At 40.0% G+C, this 21,137-nt stretch overlaps 2 protein-coding genes across 2 annotated transcripts in view; one reads left to right on the top strand and one right to left on the bottom strand.

The window, feature by feature from the left end:
* LIN9 (lin-9 DREAM MuvB core complex component) overlaps window positions 1-16,970 on the top strand; it is a 39,118-nt gene extending 22,148 nt beyond the window's left edge. The window contains exons 7-15 of the mRNA XM_069009280.1: window positions 2,602-2,759; window positions 3,856-3,989; window positions 4,956-5,075; window positions 5,249-5,350; window positions 10,127-10,207; window positions 13,497-13,622; window positions 13,947-14,129; window positions 14,249-14,346; window positions 15,620-16,970. Of these exons, the coding sequence (XP_068865381.1) occupies window positions 2,602-2,759; window positions 3,856-3,989; window positions 4,956-5,075; window positions 5,249-5,350; window positions 10,127-10,207; window positions 13,497-13,622; window positions 13,947-14,129; window positions 14,249-14,346; window positions 15,620-15,725 (1,108 nt within the window). The 3' untranslated portion in view covers window positions 15,726-16,970. The remainder of the gene's footprint in view (window positions 1-2,601; window positions 2,760-3,855; window positions 3,990-4,955; window positions 5,076-5,248; window positions 5,351-10,126; window positions 10,208-13,496; window positions 13,623-13,946; window positions 14,130-14,248; window positions 14,347-15,619) is intronic.
* Window positions 16,971-18,954: 1,984 nt separating this feature from the next.
* Window positions 18,955-20,290, bottom strand: MIXL1 (Mix paired-like homeobox). Its single transcript, XM_069009282.1, has 2 exons — window positions 20,003-20,290; window positions 18,955-19,926 (listed from the first exon to the last, which is right to left on the bottom strand). The coding sequence occupies exons 1-2, from the start codon at window positions 20,288-20,290 to the stop codon at window positions 19,510-19,512; spliced, it is 705 nt and encodes a 234-aa protein (XP_068865383.1). The 3' UTR covers window positions 18,955-19,509.
* Between the last annotated feature and the right edge of the window lie 847 nt (window positions 20,291-21,137).

Raw genomic sequence — 21,137 nt, 5'->3', positions numbered from 1 at the left:
TGCTCCAAGAAAAGGAAGAGGTAATAGTTTTGTGTACTCTGTGTGAACTTAATTGGGCCTGTGGAATAGCAGTGGATATGAATTAAGCTTAGATATGCTTGTCCTGCCACTACATGATGGTGGTGATTCCTCTGTGATTCAAATTCTCATGAGCAACATAAAAACTGAGAAGAATGTTCAGCATCTTAAGAAGTCTCTACAGAAAACTAATGAGATTGCAATTTTGATCTGTACCATAGTTTTAATCTTCATTTTTTCTTAGGAGGCATGAAGATGGGTTAACCTTTATTAAATGCATTTGGGGAACGTTGGGTTGGAGGTTTCCTTTAACAGAAACCAGAAACATATTGCAAATACTTTCTCCATCCATAGTTACAGCATTTGGGACAGAGACTTTTTAAGACCATCTGAGCTGTCAGTAAAACAGTAGTTGCTGTTGTAGGGACCTTTGAAGGTCAGTGATTAGTATGTCAGCATTTGAATTGGTATTTCTAAGGGCATGAGTCAAAAAACATCAGGTGATATTTGCCATTCCTGATGCAAGACCCTGGACGGGATTAGAAGGACTAATATGAAGTCTATATTGCTTTATTTCTTTTTTCTTTTTTCCCCTATTTTGTTGTCTTGCTGTGGTTAGCCACCCTTCTCCTCAATGGAGTTGAAAAGGTCTGACCTGCATTTTGCAACTTGATATTCACAGCCCACTGCAAACATTATTTCACACCTGTTCCTCCCAGTAGTAAATATGAAGTCAATAGCATCAATAAATGACAATATCCAAGGAAGCTCTGCATAAGTGTCCCAACCACCATCCCTCTCTATCTCTGCCATATCCCTTTGCAGATGCTTTAAATTCCTAATGAGGACCACTGGAATAATACATAATTGTGGGTAAACACATTCTGCTCTTCGGTGGTGAACTGGTGAGTGGGACACACACCTGCAGCCTCAATCTACAACAGAATTTCTAGGCTATACAAAGACTAGTGGTGATTTTTGTGGTGATAGTGATTGGAAGCCTCAAATGGGAACCTTCAGTGCAGTGCATTACTGCATTACCTGACAAAAGTACCTCACAGCTTCAGTTCATTCTTGCTTCTGTTTTTTTCCCGTGTCTTGCTTAGGACTAGGATCTCATTATGTTAACACCAGGACAAAGCAGGTGGCCTGTGCCCCATATAGCTTAGAAAACACGTATAAGATAAAAGGCAAATGATCTGTGCATATGGAGTGTGAAACTGCTGGTCAGTGTGAAAGAAAATGGTCTCAGCATCCTGGCCAGCTTAGTGCTTACAGTCTTCTTGTACATAATGCCAGGAAGAGAAATTGTGGAGAAAAGTGAAAGGGCTTTGTGGAACTCTCCCAGTGAGGGGTATACAGAAGAAAACATAAGAATGTTTGTTTCTGCATATAATAAGAGAGTAGTAGTAGATGCAGACTTGGAAAGAGGAGCTGACTGCTTAGTACTGAGTGAGAGGTGACTGAGGAACATCTTGAAGGAATTGAAATCAGAAAATAATTTGTAGTGTAGAAAAGGGAACCAGCAGCAGAATTGACAATGTCTTCTAAAATAACTTCATAAAATAGAACTTCTTATTGATCAGTAATCAATATATAACAGAATGAGTTCCACAGAAAATGTTTAATTTGCATTTGACTGCAGTAAAGCAATTAACAAAGGTGGCAAATTATTTGATAAATAACTTTCTGCAGTCAGACAGACTTAAAATACCATTTGTGCACCTTTTTAAATTACTTCTTTCATTGATACAAGAATGAAGAAACTTTTTTTTAGGAAGGAGTGAGAGAGAGGATTGAGTCCTTAATGTCTTTGTGCATTCAGTATCTCCCTCATGAGTCTTGACTATTCAGTAGGTTAGAAGTGAAAATTAATAAAAAGTAAGCACTTTGGGAATGAGCCTTCCATCCTTTAGATTGCATTTTAAGAGTGACCTACCCCCCAAAATGGGGAGGGGGACTACTACAGATGATCTGATTTTACACAGTAGCCCAAGATCAAACAAAGCTGTACTTCTCAGAACAGTTCATCTGCATAATAGAGATTTTTTGGCTGAGCTGTGCTCTGCACAGGTGCAAGGAGATTAGAGAGAGAAGTGCCCTTTTATGTGCTGAGTCTGGTGCCCTTTCACACTAAGTTAGTTTAACTGAGCTCATAAGCACACGTGAAAGGGATCTGTGTTATCAGTAAGTGCTGGCAGCCAGGGCTCTCACAGGACTCTCTCTCACGTGCATTGAACTGGCATCCTGACTAGGCTGGGGCCAGCTTTAGCTTTGTTCTGACACCAGGTGGACCCTCATAAGAAAAGTCCTCAAAAGTTGTACTCTTTGGATATACTAATGCAACAGCTGGTGTTCCTGAGTATTATTTTAAAATAGACTCTTATCTTAAGAGTGAGAATTTTGAGGAGTAAGATTGTCTAAATGCGTTAAACGAAATTTTTTTCTCTTGAACACATCACCCCAAACCTTTTCATTTTCTCTCACTGATTTTTTAAACTGTGCCAATTTATTTGATGTGCCTTCACGTATATATGTTTTCAGTGATGAATTTAAGTATAATTTTATCTAATTATATTGTAGGTGTTCCTCTGCATTCTTTGAGGAAGAGAGGTCAGCATTAAAACAGAAACGGCAGAAAATCAGACTTTTGCAGCAGAGGAAAGTTGCGGATCTTTCACAGTTCAAAGATCTTCCAGAAGATATTCCATTACCACTTGTAATAGGAACAAAAGTCACAGGTAATTTCTTAAAAATAAACAAAAAAGCAGCCAAGTGTGTTTTGCAAAGATTTTAGTAAGTCATAATACACTTAAAGCACATAATTATTATAAACGTAAAACATCAAAAATTGTATGGTTTTTTGTTAGTTCATTGAGAAGGTGCTTGTGAAGATTAGGTAGTATTTTTAAAACAGTGATAAGGTTTTGAGGTGCAAACTTAGTATGGCTTATTATTTCTGCTGTTCAAATTGTAGGGTTTTTTACATGCCTAGTATATCTAACAAATTTTGGAGAGAGAGAGAGATGCTTATTTTCAAAATATTGAGTGTTGTCTGAGTTTAAAACCTGACCTAATATAAAACTTCTTCCCATAAATATAAAACTGTCTGTTTTGAAACAGATATACAATTGATATTGCATTGTAGTTAGACATGTATGCTAAACATGACATTGCCTTACTAAAAAAGCTTAACCATAACTGAGGAGGGAATATTGTTGAAAACATTCCACAGGTTTTGTCTAGTTTTTTGAAATTTTTAATTCCTCCCTACTGTCTGATTTTGGTCCAGGTGCTTTTCACTTCAGTGTCCTATTCTGGCCACTACTGTTTGTTACATTTTTTGTGTTCAACACCACTGCCCTTAGTTCTTGCTGAGGAGTAGGCATGCACCACACTGCCTCTCCTCACTCTTCTAAACCTGTATCCTTGAGCTGCCTTCCACACTGTCTTTTGCTAAATACACAGTCATCAGAGGATGTGTTCAGAGAGAAATGCTGTGCAAAATCATCTGGAAATTGATTTTTGCCTGCAAAATCTGTCTGTCAGAAGGTATTGGGTATGAAATAAAGGGAGTTACTTAGACAAAAGTGTAGTGCTAAGGATTAGATTTGGGAAATATTTGACCTGCAAACTTAAATTTTGTAAAAATTTGGTAATGTTTCTATTACCTACTTTTTTTTCTGAGTTTGCTTTTTTTTTTTTTTCCATTTAATCCGTGGGCTTTAAGTATACATATAAAGAATTGCTTGCAAAAGATGTGATAAATCTGTTTTTGTTATTTGTATCATAGCATTGCAATATTTGGTTTCTTGGTTCTTTTGTTGTTTTTTTAAGCACGTTTGCGAGGTGTCCATGATGGTCTGTTCACTGGACAGATAGATGCTGTAGACACTCTTAATGCTACCTACAGAGTGACTTTTGACAGGGCAGGTCTTGGAACACACACAGTCCCAGATTATGAAGTTCTTGTAAGTATTAATGACACATTCTAAAAGTAGCTGTAATAAGAAAATTAAATAAAAAATTCCACAATTATACGCTTTAATTAAAAATAAGAAAATAGAACATATTTCACCCAGGTGGTATTGTGATAAAGTGGAAACAAGCATAACAGATGCATGGGAAGTTCCAGGATAATGAACTTTTACTGTTTATGATTTTACAGAACAGGATAACCCTCTGTGATTAAAGCATAATGGCTCAGGGTGGAATAATTTAGACCAACCTATAATAGACCAACTATTATAGGCTCTTATAATAGCCTGAGTTCAATATGAAGAAATACAATGAGTAGTATAAGATCCCAAAGAAAATTCTGCAATGGGATTCTGCCAGGATTTGCAGAAATTTTTTAAGAGACCTTGGCCCTTTGTAATGTGGTAAAGCCAGGAAAGGCTTATGGAAGTTGCAAACAAGTATTATGAGTTGATTGAACTTGATTTTGAAATTTCTTGTGCTAATGAACGTACCTGGGAGGAATTTTTTTTGGTCAAACAATTGGAGATTATTTCCCAGCTCCTAGGCTTTGTTCCTGCCAGACAGTCTAGCATAGACTGCAAGATTTCTGGAGGACCTCACTTTCTTTTGTATCTTATGTGGTGTTGGATCTACGTAATTCCTCTAGTCACTGTCATGGTCTGAGTTTGGAGCCTCTGCTGAACTCCTGTACAGTGGTTTGTCTGCCAAAAGTATTTTTGGAAATCTTCATGCAGGTTTTATTTGCTGGGATGCCAGAACACTTTGAAAACTCCAGCAATACATTAGGATTTTGAAGCTCCTGCCTAAACCAAAAGCAAAATGTTAATCTTTTCATGCTGTTGGGTTGGGGTATGGATGGGCACGGCTAGTCCAGATTCCAGAAATAAATTATGTGTTCCAAAAGGGTAAAAATTAATCAGACACTGAAGTATAGCCTTCCTTTCCCTGTCTGGCAGAGTAATGAGCCTCATGAAACCATGCCAATCGCTGCCTTCGGACAGAAACAACGGCCTTCGCGCTTCTTCATGACTCCTCCCCGACTGCCATACACACCTTCACTCCAGTCTCCAATCACAGTAAGTTACTTTTTTTCATGTGGTATTAATCACTGAAGTATTTCTAATACGTGTTGAAGCTGTTACCTTAAACAGTTTTTGAGATTAATTTTCTGAAGTTACTTAGCAAGATCAAGATTTTAGCAAAGCCCTCTAAAAAGAAGCTATTAATTTAAATGTTTTATCCTTTATAGGACAGTGATCCTTTATTAGGACAATCTTCATGGAAAAACAAAATTTCAGGCACAGATAGTGAAACACTAGGAGGTTTTCCAGTAGAATTCCTCATTCAAGTGGTAAGTGTTAACTGCAGCTCTTAGTTTTGTTCTTTATTGTCCTTTTGTGTTTATTCTGCCAATTCTTCTGCAGTTGAATGGCCTTCTGTTAGTTTATGACAGATACGGTAATATCCAAATTAACTTTTGAAGAGATGTTAATTGTTTTTATTCTCCCCTTCTTAATTTTCACACTTGTTCATAACCTTTGAAATATTGTGCTTTTCAGACCACAGAGGTCTTCGAAAGTGTCTTATTTTCCGAGCTCTACCATTTAGTCTTAAAAAAAAAGTATTATTTCTACGTGCAAACCTTAAGACTTTTTTATTTATTTAAAATATACTTGCATTGTGCAAAGTACATTTGCCTATATGCATTATTATACATATTTTATGTTATGTAATGTCCTACCCTCTCAGAGAAGAAAAGCAGCTCTCATTTCCATGCAAGCAAACCTTCATGTTATAGATAGCATAACTACTATAGATAGCATAACTACACTTTTTTGTCTTCACCTTTATGAAATAATTCCTCAGTGGTTTTGGTACACCAGTTCAGAAGAGCACAGACAAGTAATGTTAGGAAGCTGAGCTTCACTGAATATTAAAACACACTGAAGCGTTTTCCAGAATGATGGAAGAGTGTAATTGCTCATGTTGGCTTAGCTTAAGATCAGTGATTGGAGTCTTTAACAAGGAAAGCAGTTTTGAACATGCCAAAGGAGATTGGAATGATTCATGTTTAAAATATTAAGAACTGAGAAATAATATTACTGAATGCCTCTCAGATTTTAAAGTCTGTGTAATTGGTCAAAAGAATAAATTTGTGTCTGCAGCTCACATGACACTAACATTTGGGCCATTCAGCATAATGCATTTTATTTGACAGAATCATCTATTCAGCTTTTTTTAGAGGAAACTTGTATGAAGCTCATTTTGAAAATGGTGGCTTGGCATCTAGCTTAGCTAAGAAAATTTAAAATAGACATAGTTGCTATAACATGAATTATGGTAAAATTGAATACACAAAAGATACAGTCTTCATGCAGCTAAACAGTATCTGCTGCTGTCCTCCTAGACGAGTCACAGAGTATGATCAGTGAAACTAGGTAACTAAGGTGTATTGAGCTTTACAACTACTTGGTGATCTGTTTATGATACTGTTTCTGTATTTTAAATATGAAAACGTGATTTGTCAGTCATGTTGGGTTGTATATTACTGCTGAGTGTAAGGAAATCTGAGTTTTACAAGTATAGGTCTCTTGCTTGTATTACAAATGGTGGCATTTTACAAGGATACCACATTAATATGTATTTTTGCTTGAAGATTTTCAAAATACTTTGAACAAAATCAGTCCACAGATTTTTGGCATTGTGTCTATTTGAGCAACAACAAAGAATCACAGGGCTTAAGCATTTATGGAAGGACTGGAAGCATTATTTTTAAGAATCAATTTTTTAATTAGAAGTTTGAGGAGGTACTGGAATTTGGTGTTGTGAAATACATGAGAGTGGTGAATGCTGATTATTGATTGTGCTGTATTCACCAGTCCAGATGTATTTCTATGTTAAAGCTCACTGCTCAGGATGTTCTAGCTTTTCTGATACATTGGTACTCTAAAAAATCAAAACCCTGTTTTGATTTAATGGTTATTCAGGAAGTAAATGGTCAAAAAACAATTGATTCCAAGAAAACTTTCTGGAAAACCATTGCCAGGCAGTTATTTATAAGACCACAAAGAAACAATTTTATGGGAAGAATTTTGGACAGAACACACCTTGAATTAGGTTTCAACCCAGCCCCTTATTTCCCTTCTCTGAAATTAATTTGGTAGAAGAGGAAGTGTATCCAAAACCATGACAAGTAAATGTTAGGGGTTTATAGGTCTTTACCTATAACTTTCAGTTGCAAACATCAGGACTTGTAATAAGTATTTTAATCATTGTTCTACACTTAGTTTTTTAAAATCTTTATATTAATTACTACTTGCTACATTTTGACATCTGAGACTGTGGACTAACAGGTATTAGAAACAGACTGGCTCAAAAATTAACATGATATTAAGAATAAAGTCAGCAATAAATGAGTCATAAATTTAAAAAAACCCTTTCATGCTTAATTCATTATGTAATGCATCCTTAAATATTTCATACACTTACGGCAGGTCAAAATCGATAGATTGCATTCTTACATTCTAGTCGGTATTAAAATTTAGAGGGTGTTTTTTCAAGCACTGAGCTACAGCTTTTTTATTTTCCTTCCTCCCTGCTTCCTTTTTTGTTTTGGGGTGAAATACTCGATTAGAAGGCAGCACTGTAGGACAAAGCAGATGTTGGCAGGGTCGCTGCATGCCCGGTAGAGGGAGTGTGGTGATGCAGCACGGGCACAGCAGTGACCTGGTGTCTGCATGTGAGGAAAGGAGGGATCTTCCCGACTTAAATGCAGGAGGAACAATCTGAAAACGGGTACTCGATTTTCGACTGTTTTCTCCTTATGAAAATTTTGAAAATATTCCATAGTAAGTTATCACACATTTCATTTTGAAAGGCTCATTTTATGTCTAACAAATGAAATCAGAACTGAAAATCTAAACATTCTCATTGAGTTTTTCCTTCATTTCTTTTAACGTGAAAAAGCATTGTACTAAAAACTTGTTTCCAGTTTATTGAGAAATATAAATTACAACAGTAAACAGGATGAGTTATGCTGAAAATAGAGCTGTTAGGCAAGAATTTCTCAAGACAAATAGGGCTAGACTGAATTACAGCATTCACTGATGATACTGGCAAATGAAAATGGAGGTCTATGTAATAAAGTGTACCCTTGAGAGAAAGTTGGTGGGCATGCCAGATTCAGTGAAAGTTACAGTTTTCTTAGAATCAGATTATCCTGATCCCTGGAATGTATCTTGGAATAGGATGAATATAATAGAAAATCCAAGCTCATCAAATGGAGAACTAGCACTCTGCATCCTCACATATGTCTGCATGTCAAAGTAGAAGTTAAGAATCAAATGCCTTGAAAATTCAGGGAATAAATTATATATTCTGCATTGATTTGGGGACTCATCAACTTCATGAAGGAGAAGAATGTGTTAGGCCACTGCTGGATAGTGATGACAGCAGAGTTTGACAGGTAACTTTTTGGCAGCAGTGGCAGATGGTGTACAGTGCTTTTCTTCCTCCCAGGTGTTTTATTGGCAACATGAACACTTGTGTGGTGTGTTAGAAGCAAGATCAGAGAGAGAATCCAGCTCACAAGTAACAATTTTAAACCTTTTCGTTCTTGTCCCTTCTAAATTTATTTCTTTGTCATTATCTCTTCTGTGATTGGGTTCTTCATGCAAAATGCAAAGAGCAAAAATGCAAGTGCTGGCTCAGCACAGGCACTGGGGGACAGCACAAGGACAGAAATGAGCAGCTGGAACTGGGAGGCTGATAACCCATGCAGTGTTGCCTCTGCAACATGCCTCTGACCATGGCTCACCATCAGCTCATAAGATGCATCTGGCAGAATATTTGGAGTAGAAAGAGAGAAGTATTGATGCCATTTTACAGGTTTAGTTTACAGATGTGTCATTCAGAATACTGTTACAGGCTTCCTGTGCTCAAACACAGGAAAGATGTTGGTGAATGGAAAAAAGATACAAAAAGGGCCACAAAAGTTTAAGAGATGAAGATCCCTTTTTGGAAATAGAGTCTGGAAAGGCTCAAGTTGCAATTAGTCCAGTGGAAAAACAGTGGGGACGAGATGCTTCTATTGTCTCTGAATAAACAGGGATAAATACAAGGAGAGAACACTATATTTAGCTGAGAAACAGGTTTGGCTGTTTGGCAATATGGAACAAATTGCTATGAAGTGAAAAAGAATGCATTTAGCATGGAAATTCCCAGAATATTCCTCATTAGCTGAAAGAGATCCTGGAACAATTTTCTGATTAGAATTTCTGAGAGCAAGCAACCTGGCTGCATTAAGACTGAACTTAAAAATCACAAAAGGGATTATATATAAATCAGATGTATGTTGAACTAGGAGTTCCTATTTCTCCCAGTCACATATTTCACTACTAGGATGGAGTTAACCCCTCTGGAATTCATAAAACCTGAAAATTTTGCTCTGTTTATTCCAGTAGTAAAAGTGCTGCTGGTTGTAGTGAAGCTAGGATTTCTCTCAGGGCCCTAGAGTATGAATAGTTTTAGGAGTGATGTGTGTGTTGAGAATGCTCCCAGTGATTTCCACTTCAGCCTACTAGGTCCCCAGGGCAGGAGACACAGGGTATTCCCATTACAAAAGAGGGAAATGGAAAGCCCAGAGTTGTTCTGTATAACAGATCCAATCTCTATACCAGGTTTTACTGCAGGAGTTTACACAAAGGGCTGGTGCTCAGTCGAGGGCACAGGTGAGAACTGTGTGGAAAAAAAGATGTAGTAAGGTGAGTGATACTAATTGTAGTATCATGACCGTAACACCCTTTGCTCTCCTTCAGCCTGTAAAAAAAAAAGGTTCTTCAGCCTCTAGCTGGCCATAAATTATATTGGGCTCTTCCTATAGGGAATTTCAGCTGGTGGATTTTAGCACTCATCAATTTAGGGCACTTGAAAACGCTTTAAAAATCTCTGGAAAATCTATCATTTAATTTTAATTAATTTTTATTTCTGCATCTTAACTTGATCAACAGCTGCGAAATACGTTTTTAAATTATGAAAGAAACAGGTATGGTTTTTTATCTTGAAGTTCTGTGGCATTTCAAAACTGCTTAAGGACCTATTCTTTCTAAAAATAGTTCCTTTGTTTTAGACCAGGTTATCGAAAATCCTTATGATCAAGAAGGAACACATCAAACAATTGAGAGAGATGAATACGGAAGCAGAAAAGCTGGTGAGAATGTTCTCTTGTTGGTTCTTAAAACAGGATATGCTTTAGCAGCTAATGCAAATAAATACAATTAGGAGTGTAATCTAAATAAAATCTGTATTTAATACTTTCTATGACATGAAATGTCTTACTGTTTTTAAAGGCAAGTCAGAGAGGTCATTGCTTCAAATATGATTCTCCTTTGAAAGCATTGTGCTTTGGAGACTGATTAATGTTAACATTGGGATAGCACATGTCAGTTAACACGTAAAGTAAGGAAATACTATGTACTTTGAGAATTTGGAGTACAAGTTTATATGGTAAGACATTTATGATAATACTGTTTTGCAGATGGTACGGGCTTATTATCTCAGCTTTCTGGTTAAAGCAGTTACTCATTTCAGAGATTTTCTGTGTGAAGTTCTGAGTGCCCTTGACTGGCATTTAGAGTTACAGTACCACAGCAGCTACTGCATAGTTAGCAGCAGCAGCAGAATGGTTTTTCTTGCTAACTTTATCTAATCAGCAGTCAGTAAATCAAAATTATAAGAGTGGCTCTTCTACCACCCATGGCTATAAATTGAGAGCAAAAAGCTCTCAGTCTCAACCTTCTGCCAGCATCCATCCAGGCTGTTGTCTCTGCAACATCCAGAAGGTTTGTGGAGAGGAAAAGGGGTCTCTTTTATTTCTTGAAACAAAGCAGTTGATTTTTTTTTTCATGTGAAAGATTAGAGTGTTGAAGGATGTGATTTATTGTGGTGAGATGTCTCTCTGTGCCTTCAAAGATCGTGTGCATTCTGTTACTCTGCTTCCTACTGCCCCATCCCTGTCTCTCTGTAATTTTCTTCTATGCCATGATGTTGTTCTTCAAACCTTGTTATCATTTCAGTTACTACATTATTTTTCCTGCATATCAAATATTTTGTCTTTTAATTTTATGTGTTAGTAATAAACTAGATGCAAAGAGAAGTAACTTTAAAACATGTCATTGCAACCTGTAACTCTGATAATGAAATTTACAAACTCTTCTTAAAACAAACAATTTTTTTTGGAGATATTTGTACTTTTGCATAGATGAGGAGATCCAAAGGAGTGACAGTAGCCTTCCTCTAGCAAGAACCCAGATGTTAGCTCAGCTACCAAGTCCTAAATAAACTGTGCTGTTACTTTTCTTGCTCTTCTTGTTCCACAAACTTGAAAGAGCAAAAAAGCAGTGGGAAGGGAATCTAGAAATAGATGCTAAATTTGAAAAATGTTAGCTCAATTGTAACCTGGATAAGGACTTTGAGATACTTTGAAATTCTTTGCTGCTCTATTTCCTTTGTAAACCAGCAATCATAAAGCACCATTACTATTCAAGGCTGTCCTGATAAAAATAGAGGATGTGATACCTTCCTATTGGGCCATATTCTTAGCCTGTCTTCTAATCCTCTTTGTCCCTTGGCAATCCCATCTATGTTTGTGCCACTGAGTATGTGTTGCTTCTTTAAAATATATTTTCTTTGAATGAGAATCTTTTTCTGGCCTCACTTCACTTCAGCATCAATAACATACCAGAACATGAATAAAATTGAATCTTTTGAGCTTACTCAGGTGTACTTTAATTGTCAGACTTTGGTAATAATTCATACAATTGTCATTTGATAATTGTTAGAGTAACACTGCTGTTTGGTTTAAAGTAATCCTTTTATGAAGACTTCTGTTTAATGATTGATTCAATATAGAAATAAATGGAACTGACAAAAATCAGAAATGGTACTGAATGTAGGCCATTATTATCTGGCAATAATAATAAATTTAAATTTACACAAGTCAGGAGATGCCTTCAGAGGAGATATTAATATATGCAACTGCACTTTTTCTGTCTCATTTTTCTTGGCATCGCTATATCAGTCTGGGTTGCAGGCTATAAACAAATTACTGTGTACATAAAACAGTAAACATTTGGATAAACAAATATGAATTAAAAGGACCTGCAATAAAAACAAGGTAAGGGTAATGCTGGTTGTCTCAGAGAAGCATTTAGATCCTTGGTGACAGAGGTGTTACCTGCTTCCATCTACTGAAAGCCGTCCATCTTTTGTCTGCCAGTTTAGCTGTTCATCGGTGTTTCCAGGTCTTGGGTTGTGCCCAGGTCAGAAATAGTCCTGGTGCTGAGAAATACTTCTTTTGTCATCACTAGCATGGAATGCCCTTAGCCTTTCCTCTCCAATACAGAATTCACAATTGTCTGCAGCTTTCACAGCTAACCTGGAGTAATTCAGTCTGCTCTAGGGGAACTGGTCACTGGAGAAGGTCTGAAAGATTGGATTTTGGATGTTCAGAGCTGCAGAAAGTATGCCAAATTTATACTACTTTCCAGTGCATTCTGAAATTATGGTGTTAGTTTAAAGCCCTGTTAAGTTGGTATTCAGATTTGTAAGTCCCTGGAGATCATTTCAGTGATTAAGTTTAATGGGGAGCTTTAAACTGAACTCCTAACTGAAACCTTTTGAGTTTTTGACTGGAATCCTCCTGATGAAGGCTCTCTTGACTTGCAATTTACTTTATCTTGTGGTATAAAAACTACAGCTACAAGTTTTGATTGTAAGAGGTACCTGTATCTCAGTCTTGTGGCTGGGACTACGTCAAGCTTCTCTTGCAAGAGGCAACTTGTAGAGGAAGTTTTGTAATATATTACATGTTTTGTTTCAATTTCATAAATATCACCCAAACAACATCAAGCTGTATTCTGAAGAGTGTAAGAAAAATGGTACTGTATTTTGGTATTTATTCTTTTTGTGGAAAATTGTGCTTACAAAATACTGTTACCAAATATAAGCTCTAGTAACTTTCTTTTTTGGCAGAACTTTTAGCTGTAACAGAAGGTATGTAGCACTGAGTCATCCTCAAGTGACCAATAACTTACTAACCAAATGTGCCTCCCATCCTGCAGCAGAGGTGGTCGAGGCCATATTGTCCTGTACTGTTCCTCTGCTGGCAGGATAGTTTTCTGCTCAACCAGTAGAGAGAAGCCATGCCCAGCTACTGGAGAAATCAGCAGGTCAGACCACAGTCATCTTCTGTAGCATTTACCACCATAGATTATTGTAGCACTTCAAGAAGGGAATAAAAGTATGGTTGTTACCTACACAGTTTCCCTTGGAGTTATAAGTAATAATACTGTGTTTTAATATTTTGTATGTTAATGTTTTTCTATTTGACGCTGGGATTTCAAATATCTCAATATAATTTTCAAGTAAAAACTCCTTTTGCTGAGTTCAAAATCTGTAACTGTATAGTATTGCATTAATATGCTTTGTGTTTTCCACAGAAATCCTATTCCATGCCAATAGGCATTGAGTTTCAGAGGAGATATGCAACTATTGTGCTAGATCTAGAACAACTCAACAAAGACTTGAATAAAGTTTTGCATAAAGTTCAACAGTATTGCTATGAGGTAAGATTTTGCTGGAATCTCTGTGTACTTGGAGGTTTTGCTCAACCTAAGTAGAAAATAGAATTTCCTGGGAGTAGGGCATTAGGTGGGGGTCACACTGAAATGAAACTTTTGGTAGCTGTACTGGATTCCTTCTCTGTGTCTGCCTTTGAGCAACAGGCACTTTTCCTGATACTTGTGGCCTGTTCTTAAGTAGACATATCTAAAGAACAAACACTGTGTACTGTGTACACATGAACTGTCTTTGAAATCATCTCATTTCACACATCCACCAGATGCAAAGGACATCTTCACTCTTAATTTCTCCACACCGTATCTCTGCAGCTTGCTCCTGACCAGGGCCTCCAGCCTGCTGACCAGCCCACGGATCTGAGGCGCAGATGTGAAGAGGAAGCTCAGGAGGTCGTCAGACAAGCAAATACCTCATCAACAGGACAACTCTGTGTTGAGAGTGAAAATTTAACTGATCTTATCTCTAGACTTACAGCAATATTACTGCAAATTAAGGTAAAAAGTTTGCACAAAGCAGCTTCTCCCATACAATACACAGTATTAAAGCTTTGCCAGTTTTTGTGCTCAACTGTGAGAAATACCAACTGTGAGATTTTTGTTTTCTTCTCCTACAGTGTCTAGCAGAAGGAGGTGATCTGAATTCTTTTGAATTTAAATCACTAACAGATTCATTAAACGACATTAAGAATTCAATAGACTCCTCAAATATCAGGTATTACTTTTGGAATATTTAATTCTTAATTAAATACTTCGTGATAGTAGGCAGTTCTTATTGTATTTTAGAGGTGAACATTGATTATAATTAAGGTGTTTAATCTGCTAACTTCTGCTTATAGGAAGGGTTCCATCTAAAAGGGGGGCTTCTTATAGGGAATGTGAAATGAGCAGTTTTCTGTTTGAACCTATCAGTGAAATAATATGTTAAAAAGTGATAAATTGATGCAGCAATAACTAGACTTTCTTGTACTTTAGTAATTTGTGACAGCCAAAAACTTTTTTTAGAACACTGTCAGATTTTGAAATCCCACTAGTAATACAAGTATCTTACACCAGAGAACAGCACCATTTCATTATTCTTTTGGCATACTCAACCTCTTGTCTATAAATGTCAAAAGGTGGCATATGAGACAATTAGAGGTTCTGAGCAGCTTTCATTGGCAAGATTTTAAGCCAAGAAACAGAAAAGTGGCCATGTTGTGCCGGATCAAAGGCCAATCTAGTCTAGATGGGCCATTTTTCAACAGTTGTCACAAGCAGGTGCCTGAGGAGGCATCATAAAAATAGCAAGAATGTGGTAGCAAGAGCATAGTGATACTTGTCTGGAGTACCCTCCAGCCTCCAACAATTTGTGACCAGCATTTTATGCTGCTAAATTAAGTCATTTAGAAAATAAACCTAAATGCAAAGTATTTTTTTATATCCTTACTACTTGTACTACATAATAATGGGAGGCTGTACACATGAATTTTTAAAATTTTTTTCCAAAGGTAGTAAGATGGCCTTTTGATTTTAAAATAGTTATTGAGAAATGCTGTTTTATAGCATTTTTCATTAGGAAAAACAAAACCAAACCTCAAGCATTAGTGAAATTACTTTATAATCAACCCTGCAAATTGCGTATTGGAATTGATTCAAGTCAAGGTTGATGTACCCAGCAAAGAAAGTGATGATGTTTCCATTTCATGGTACTTATTTTGGCCATTTTAGCATCTCTTCATAATACTTTAATTTCACTAGCTCTGGTCATGTTAAAACCTTACTTTAAGTGCCCAAGTCAATAACTCTTGATTTCATGCAGCTGTTTGTGCAAGTTCTGTTTTCCCTTATTTCTCTGTCAAGTTGCATTTGTGTGTTCTGCTCTCCGATTCATCTGAATTTTTGTACTGGCTGTGTTCACCTCTTGATTTTTTACTGTAGAGATATTCAGACACAACTCTTACATATGGGCTTTAACACTTCTTTCTTTCCTTCTTTTCTTCCCATAGTTGTTTTCAGAATAATGTTGAGATCCATGTTGCACATATTCAGAGTGGTCTGAGCCAGATGGGAAATTTACATGCTTTTGCAGCTAATAACACCAACAGAGACTGAAAACTTCCTTTCAAGTGTACAGCAAGTAGTTCTGGAAAATCATCTTCCTTTCTATAGGCTTCACCAAATACCCTAACTGCCAGAAGAAAAGGGAAGAGAAAACCTCTCATAAAGGACCCTTTTAAATATATTGTATCTGCTTCTTAAGGAAACCAGCACTACTGGCCAGCGTTACGTTAGATTTCTCCATTTGTTATTCACATGCAGTAGTTTTGCTGACTGGTAATCTCTTAGTAATTGCATTGATTAGAATAAACTTGAAAGCATATTTTCGTATAATTTGAACTTCGTTTTTAAAAGTTCAGATTAGTTCTGCACACCTCTTGCTGTTGGATCTCCTGGTATGTTAGAAGTGGTGAAGAGGAAATGGCTCGAGTTAGTAGCCACATGGCAGGTCTTTGTTGTGTAAAGCTCCACCTCTGTGTAGGTCTTGAGAGCTGCCAGGTCAGCCCTTGGGAAGGCGAGTGTTCCTGATCTAAGGAAGCAGCAGCAGGGTACAGCCAGCAAACATAAGCTGTAAACTGGAGGATATTGGGCAGGTCTATCAATCAGTCAATGTCTTGTTGGAACTCTTAATTTATCATAACTTATAGAAGGAGTCTAATGAAGGAATATAAAATGTAACTTTACAGAAAGAGATTGGTTATGGCTTTTTCCTTTCACACAGGGCAAAAGAAGTGCTTTAGGTGGTATTTTATATAAGTGACTGGTTAAACGTATTTCCAAATTCTTGTTTGTTTTGCACAAGTTTTAAATTAGATTACTGGTTATTCAACAATACTCAGCATATATAAATATGAAGATTTTTATAATTAAAGATAACCAGTGAGGTAAACTGCAAAAATAAGAAGTGATAACCTGCCTATACCTTTTGGAATGTTAATCTTGTAAAAAGTGTGTATTGGTTTGTTTAAATAGTCTTGTAAAGCTTCTGTGTAATGAATTGTTTCCAGATATCAATTTTCAGAGATAGCTGTAGAGATGTTTTTGATTCTTTTAGATGCCTCATTAAATAAGGTCTTTTATATGTTAATGTATAAAGAATATGTAAACAGGATTATTTTCAATTTTAAAATTTTGTATAGTTTAAAGATGCTTCTGTATTCTGTGTTGGTATTGTGCCACTGCAAAACTTTAGTGCAGAGTTTATATTTAGCTAAATTTGTTCTGTTAATTAAGAGAAATGCATAAATCTTTTATTCTCAATGAAATTTGTAACTGAATAAATTGACCTATGAGAGTTGATATATTTCACAAAAATGCAAACTTTTTTGCAGATGGTCTCAGGTCATTTTTTTAAGAGAAGCTAATTGCTGAAAATGAAATGTTATGAGGACAAGGTGAGTAGCTGTTTCAAAAGGTATTAAAAATTTTACAAGGGATACTATAAAATAATGATAAACAGTAATTTAGCTGAGTTACCCAGGAAAATTTACCTCTCAGAATGCAATAGAACATCATAGTGGTCCCTGCAATTGCTTTTGTAATTATGTCACTCATTATTTTGTGGTGTTACCATCTGTTTGATACAGAAGACAGAAAGGAGTCCTCTCTCACCACCCTTTTCATGTAAACGGAGAAAGGTGCCAAAGCCTTATTTAAGGTACATAAGTTTAGTCAGACAGGAACTAATCTGATCTACAGCTAACTCAGGAAGAAGGAGCCATCTCCTTGCACCCCTATACTCATGTGCCTGCTGCTCCCTCTGCACATCTCTGCTGTGATCCCATCCTGCTCTGATGGGACTCAAGCTCAGCATATGCACTGAATGCTTTTGAGGGGCAGGACTTCCCAGTACTAAACACCAGGAGGGTAATTTGGCCCTGTAGATAGCAAACATCCCAAACTGAGGGAGAGAGAAGTTGTGAATGCTAGTAGATACCAAAGGGTTTGGGAACCTGCTTTACATGACAACCTTATTTCTTACTGGACACAGAATACATTGCAGTAACCACCACACTCCAATCTCAACTCTGATTCCTTAGGTGTGATGGTTTTTACATGTGGATACCTAAGTGTGCTCTCCAACATGTTTTCTGTTGATGTAGGGTTTTTTTAATTTTTGCAGGGTAATAGATCATAGAAAGATCTGTCATTTGTGATAAGTGTCTCTATGTACTTTCACATGTCACTTGTGCCACTCATGTAGGCAATGTGAATATGCACATCTTTTCTTTGAGAGGCTGCATTTCTCCTTGGGTACTGATGTGTTGGATCAGAGTTAATGTTGAATTTTGGTGACAGTAACAAATACAACTGCTTTTGCTGAATGTGCCCTAAGCGTAGCTGGAGTCTCAAGAGCACACTGCAACCACTGTACCTGAAGTCTGCAGGAGCAGAACAAGTTCCTTTGATTTATTATAATCAGTAAACTTGAATTTACCCTGAGCCCCCAAGAAACCTCATTTTCTGTCTCTTCCTGCAAGTGCTTGCGGTTTTCCTGACCCCCAACATAGCACCCAAGTCCACTTGGGACAGATGGTGTTTGAGGTAATTGGTTGGGTTTTGGTTCGTGTTTTTTTCAAGGGTAGCTCTGGGGTTTTTTTGATGGAGAATACTAAGCAGCAGCCACTATGCTACTTCACCTTACAAGCTTGCAGTCCAACCAGCATTCAGCTGTCCCAGATCTCACAAGCACAGGTATGTTATGGGGTGGCACTGAGAGATTTTGTGCGTTAGTAACCTTATTCTGTGGGCTGTGATTCGTGTTACAGAATATTTCTGCCACCAGTACATGGGTCATTTTTCCTGTGCTTGTGGCATTCGGGTGCTCTTCCATAACTGATGTCTTACAGCTTGCTCTGCTAGGCTCTAAAGTACTATTTTATAAGGAAGAATTTGGGTTATCCTCAAAATACGTACAGAGTAATATATCCTTCCTCAATGAATTGAATTACAGGAGAGACTTCTGTTATTACTAATTTTGCAGTACAGAGCCATTTAGCCCACGACCAGTCATGTGAACAGCTTCTGTGTAGTCCCTACCTAAAGCTAAAGCACCCTTAGAGTGTCCACAAAATATTGCCATTTCTCTTAGTTTAACATTAACCTTGGCTGAAATGGCAGACTGGAGGCTTTTGTCCAAGCACTTGAGATTTGGGGGTTTATATTCCTTAGGCCATAAATTTCCATTTAGGGATGGGGGTGTTTGCTTAGGGTATATTTAAGACAAATGCTGACACAGGAGGTTTAAGGCAGCTTCTGTAACCTGTCCTTCAGGCCCCTTAGGTCTCTTATTGATGTCTACACTGCAGCCGTGGCTCTCCAGGACCTGAGAAGAGAACCTGCAGCTGGGATATCTAACACTTCTCTACCCCACTGTCAGCCAAGGTAAGAAACCTTGCCCCTGCACCAGGTACACACACAAGCAGAGCAAAAATTTAAACTTTTATTTTCCTTGGTCAAAAAATCACAACAGACCATCACACTCTTTTCTAAGACCAGCCCCCACCCCCAAAACACAGTGGATTGGGTTAGCTTTTTGGCTAAAAAAGGTTAAATAGATACACAAAACATGGTAAAAGAAACCTTTAAATACAGTGTAAAAAGATGCCCTCAGCTGATGGAGCCGACCCGTATCTTTCTTAAATAAATAGGTAAAATCAGTTACTACCGGATAAAGTGCAACAGTGGCAGAGCAGCAGTGGTGAGGTAGCGCGGTGTGTGACTGCTCCCCGCCCGAGCAGCGCACCGCGGGACGGGGTCCGGCGGGAGGGCTTCGCAGCGCGGCCGGGAACGCGCCCTTAACCTGTCCCCGCCCGGCCGCGGCCCGCCGCGGCGGCGCTCAGAGGGCGCGGAATGCGCCGAGCGCGTTCTCCTCCCACTCCGAGCCCGACTCCGAGTAGCCGCTGGTGTCCTCGGCGTCCGACACGGGCGAATACTGCTCGCAGAAGGCGCGGGCCGGCGGGAAGGGGCCGGCGGCGCTCCCCGCGAACGGGGCGGGTTCGGCCCCGCCGGGCTGGCCGGGCGGGAAGCCCTCGAAGCCGGGGCCGGGGGGGAAACCGGCGGCCGGCGGCCACGGGTAGGGAGCCGAGCCGTCCTCCGTCCGGGCCACCCCGGAGAGGGCGCAGCGGGGCCGCTCCGGAGCGCGCAGGGCGGCGACGCGGGGCGGCCGCGGGCAGCCCGGCGGCGGCGCGGCGGGGCCGGGGCGGGGCGGGCCCCGCTGGCGGCGGGACTTGGCGCGGCGGTTCTGGAACCAGACCTGGGGAGAGAGGGCGGCGGTGAGCGCGGCGGGGCGGCCCCGGCGCGGCGGGCGCGGCACAGCTGGCGCCCCTCACCTGGATGCGGGACTCGGGGATCTGCGTGGCGTCGGCCAGTTTCTCCCGCAGGTAGATGTCGGGGTACATGGTGTCCTGGAACACCAGCTCCAGCGTCTCCAGCTGCGCCGCCGTAAAGCTGGTCCGCTTCCGACGCTGCGAGGCCGCCGGCGCCCCCTCCGACGGCTCCGCCGGGGGAAGCGCCCTGAGGGCGGGCGAGGCCGCGCCGGGCCCGCCGCCCCCCGCCCACCTGCCTGCGGGGAAGGCGGGCGGCTCCGCCGGGGGCTCCCCGAAGCGCAGCGCGGCCATGGCAGCGGCGAGGAGGGGGCCCGGACGGCCCACCGCCCTTTATAGCCGGGGAGGGGGGCTCGGCAGGGGCGGGGGCTCGAGGGGGCGGCGCGGCCCCGCGGGGAAGGTGAGCTCCGGGCACCCCGCCGGGCCCCGCGCCCCAGGCTGCCGGTGGGGAGCCCGGCTGGGGCGGCCCCTGCCTTGCTCAGCCCAGAGGACTCAGCCGTGGCCGGGCACCGCAGCCCTACGCGTGCCCGACGGGGATGGGTGATGGCTGGCAGCCCTCGACTCCCCGCACGAAACATGGACAGCAGGAGGGAGAGGGGAGCGGGCTTTGCATCCGCTCGCCGTGGGCAAGACACCTGGGTGTTGGGAGTTTGGCACCCCAGCAAGGACCCAGTGCGGCGGCTGCGTTATTTCTGGTACAACATCTGGGCCGATAGGGTTATGGAGTTCACTCCCTTCAGCTATTGGTGCGGAGGTAGATGTCCTCAAGCAGCTGTCGGCTTGGGCAAGTAATGGATCGTGCATGGTGTGAGACATAAAGCAAACAGAAGTTATCTCCTCCCGTGGCCGCAACTGCTCCACTTGCAGTGCTTCAAGTGCCAGCTGTGAGGGCGGTGTACGGCTTCCTGCTGTGCCTGCTGCTGCAAAAACATCTCTTTCTTTTTAAGATGCAAGTTAAATGCACCTGGAGAGTCACAGCAGCTCAGACAGGGCAGAGGCAGACGTTGGTGTCATCACCTTTTCCACAACCTGCTAATGCCTTTACACATCACATTTGCACATCCCGTGTGCTTCTGCCATAACTGATTTCCAGACAGAGAGGCCTCGTGCTGAAATATTGCCTGCACACCCCAACACCACC

The sequence above is a fragment of the Aphelocoma coerulescens genome, chromosome 3 (genome assembly GCF_041296385.1).
Source record: "Aphelocoma coerulescens isolate FSJ_1873_10779 chromosome 3, UR_Acoe_1.0, whole genome shotgun sequence".
Classification (NCBI taxonomy): Eukaryota; Metazoa; Chordata; class Aves; order Passeriformes; family Corvidae; genus Aphelocoma; species Aphelocoma coerulescens.
Note: the sequence above shows the minus strand (reverse complement) of the source record. Positions and strands in the feature narration are given on the sequence as shown.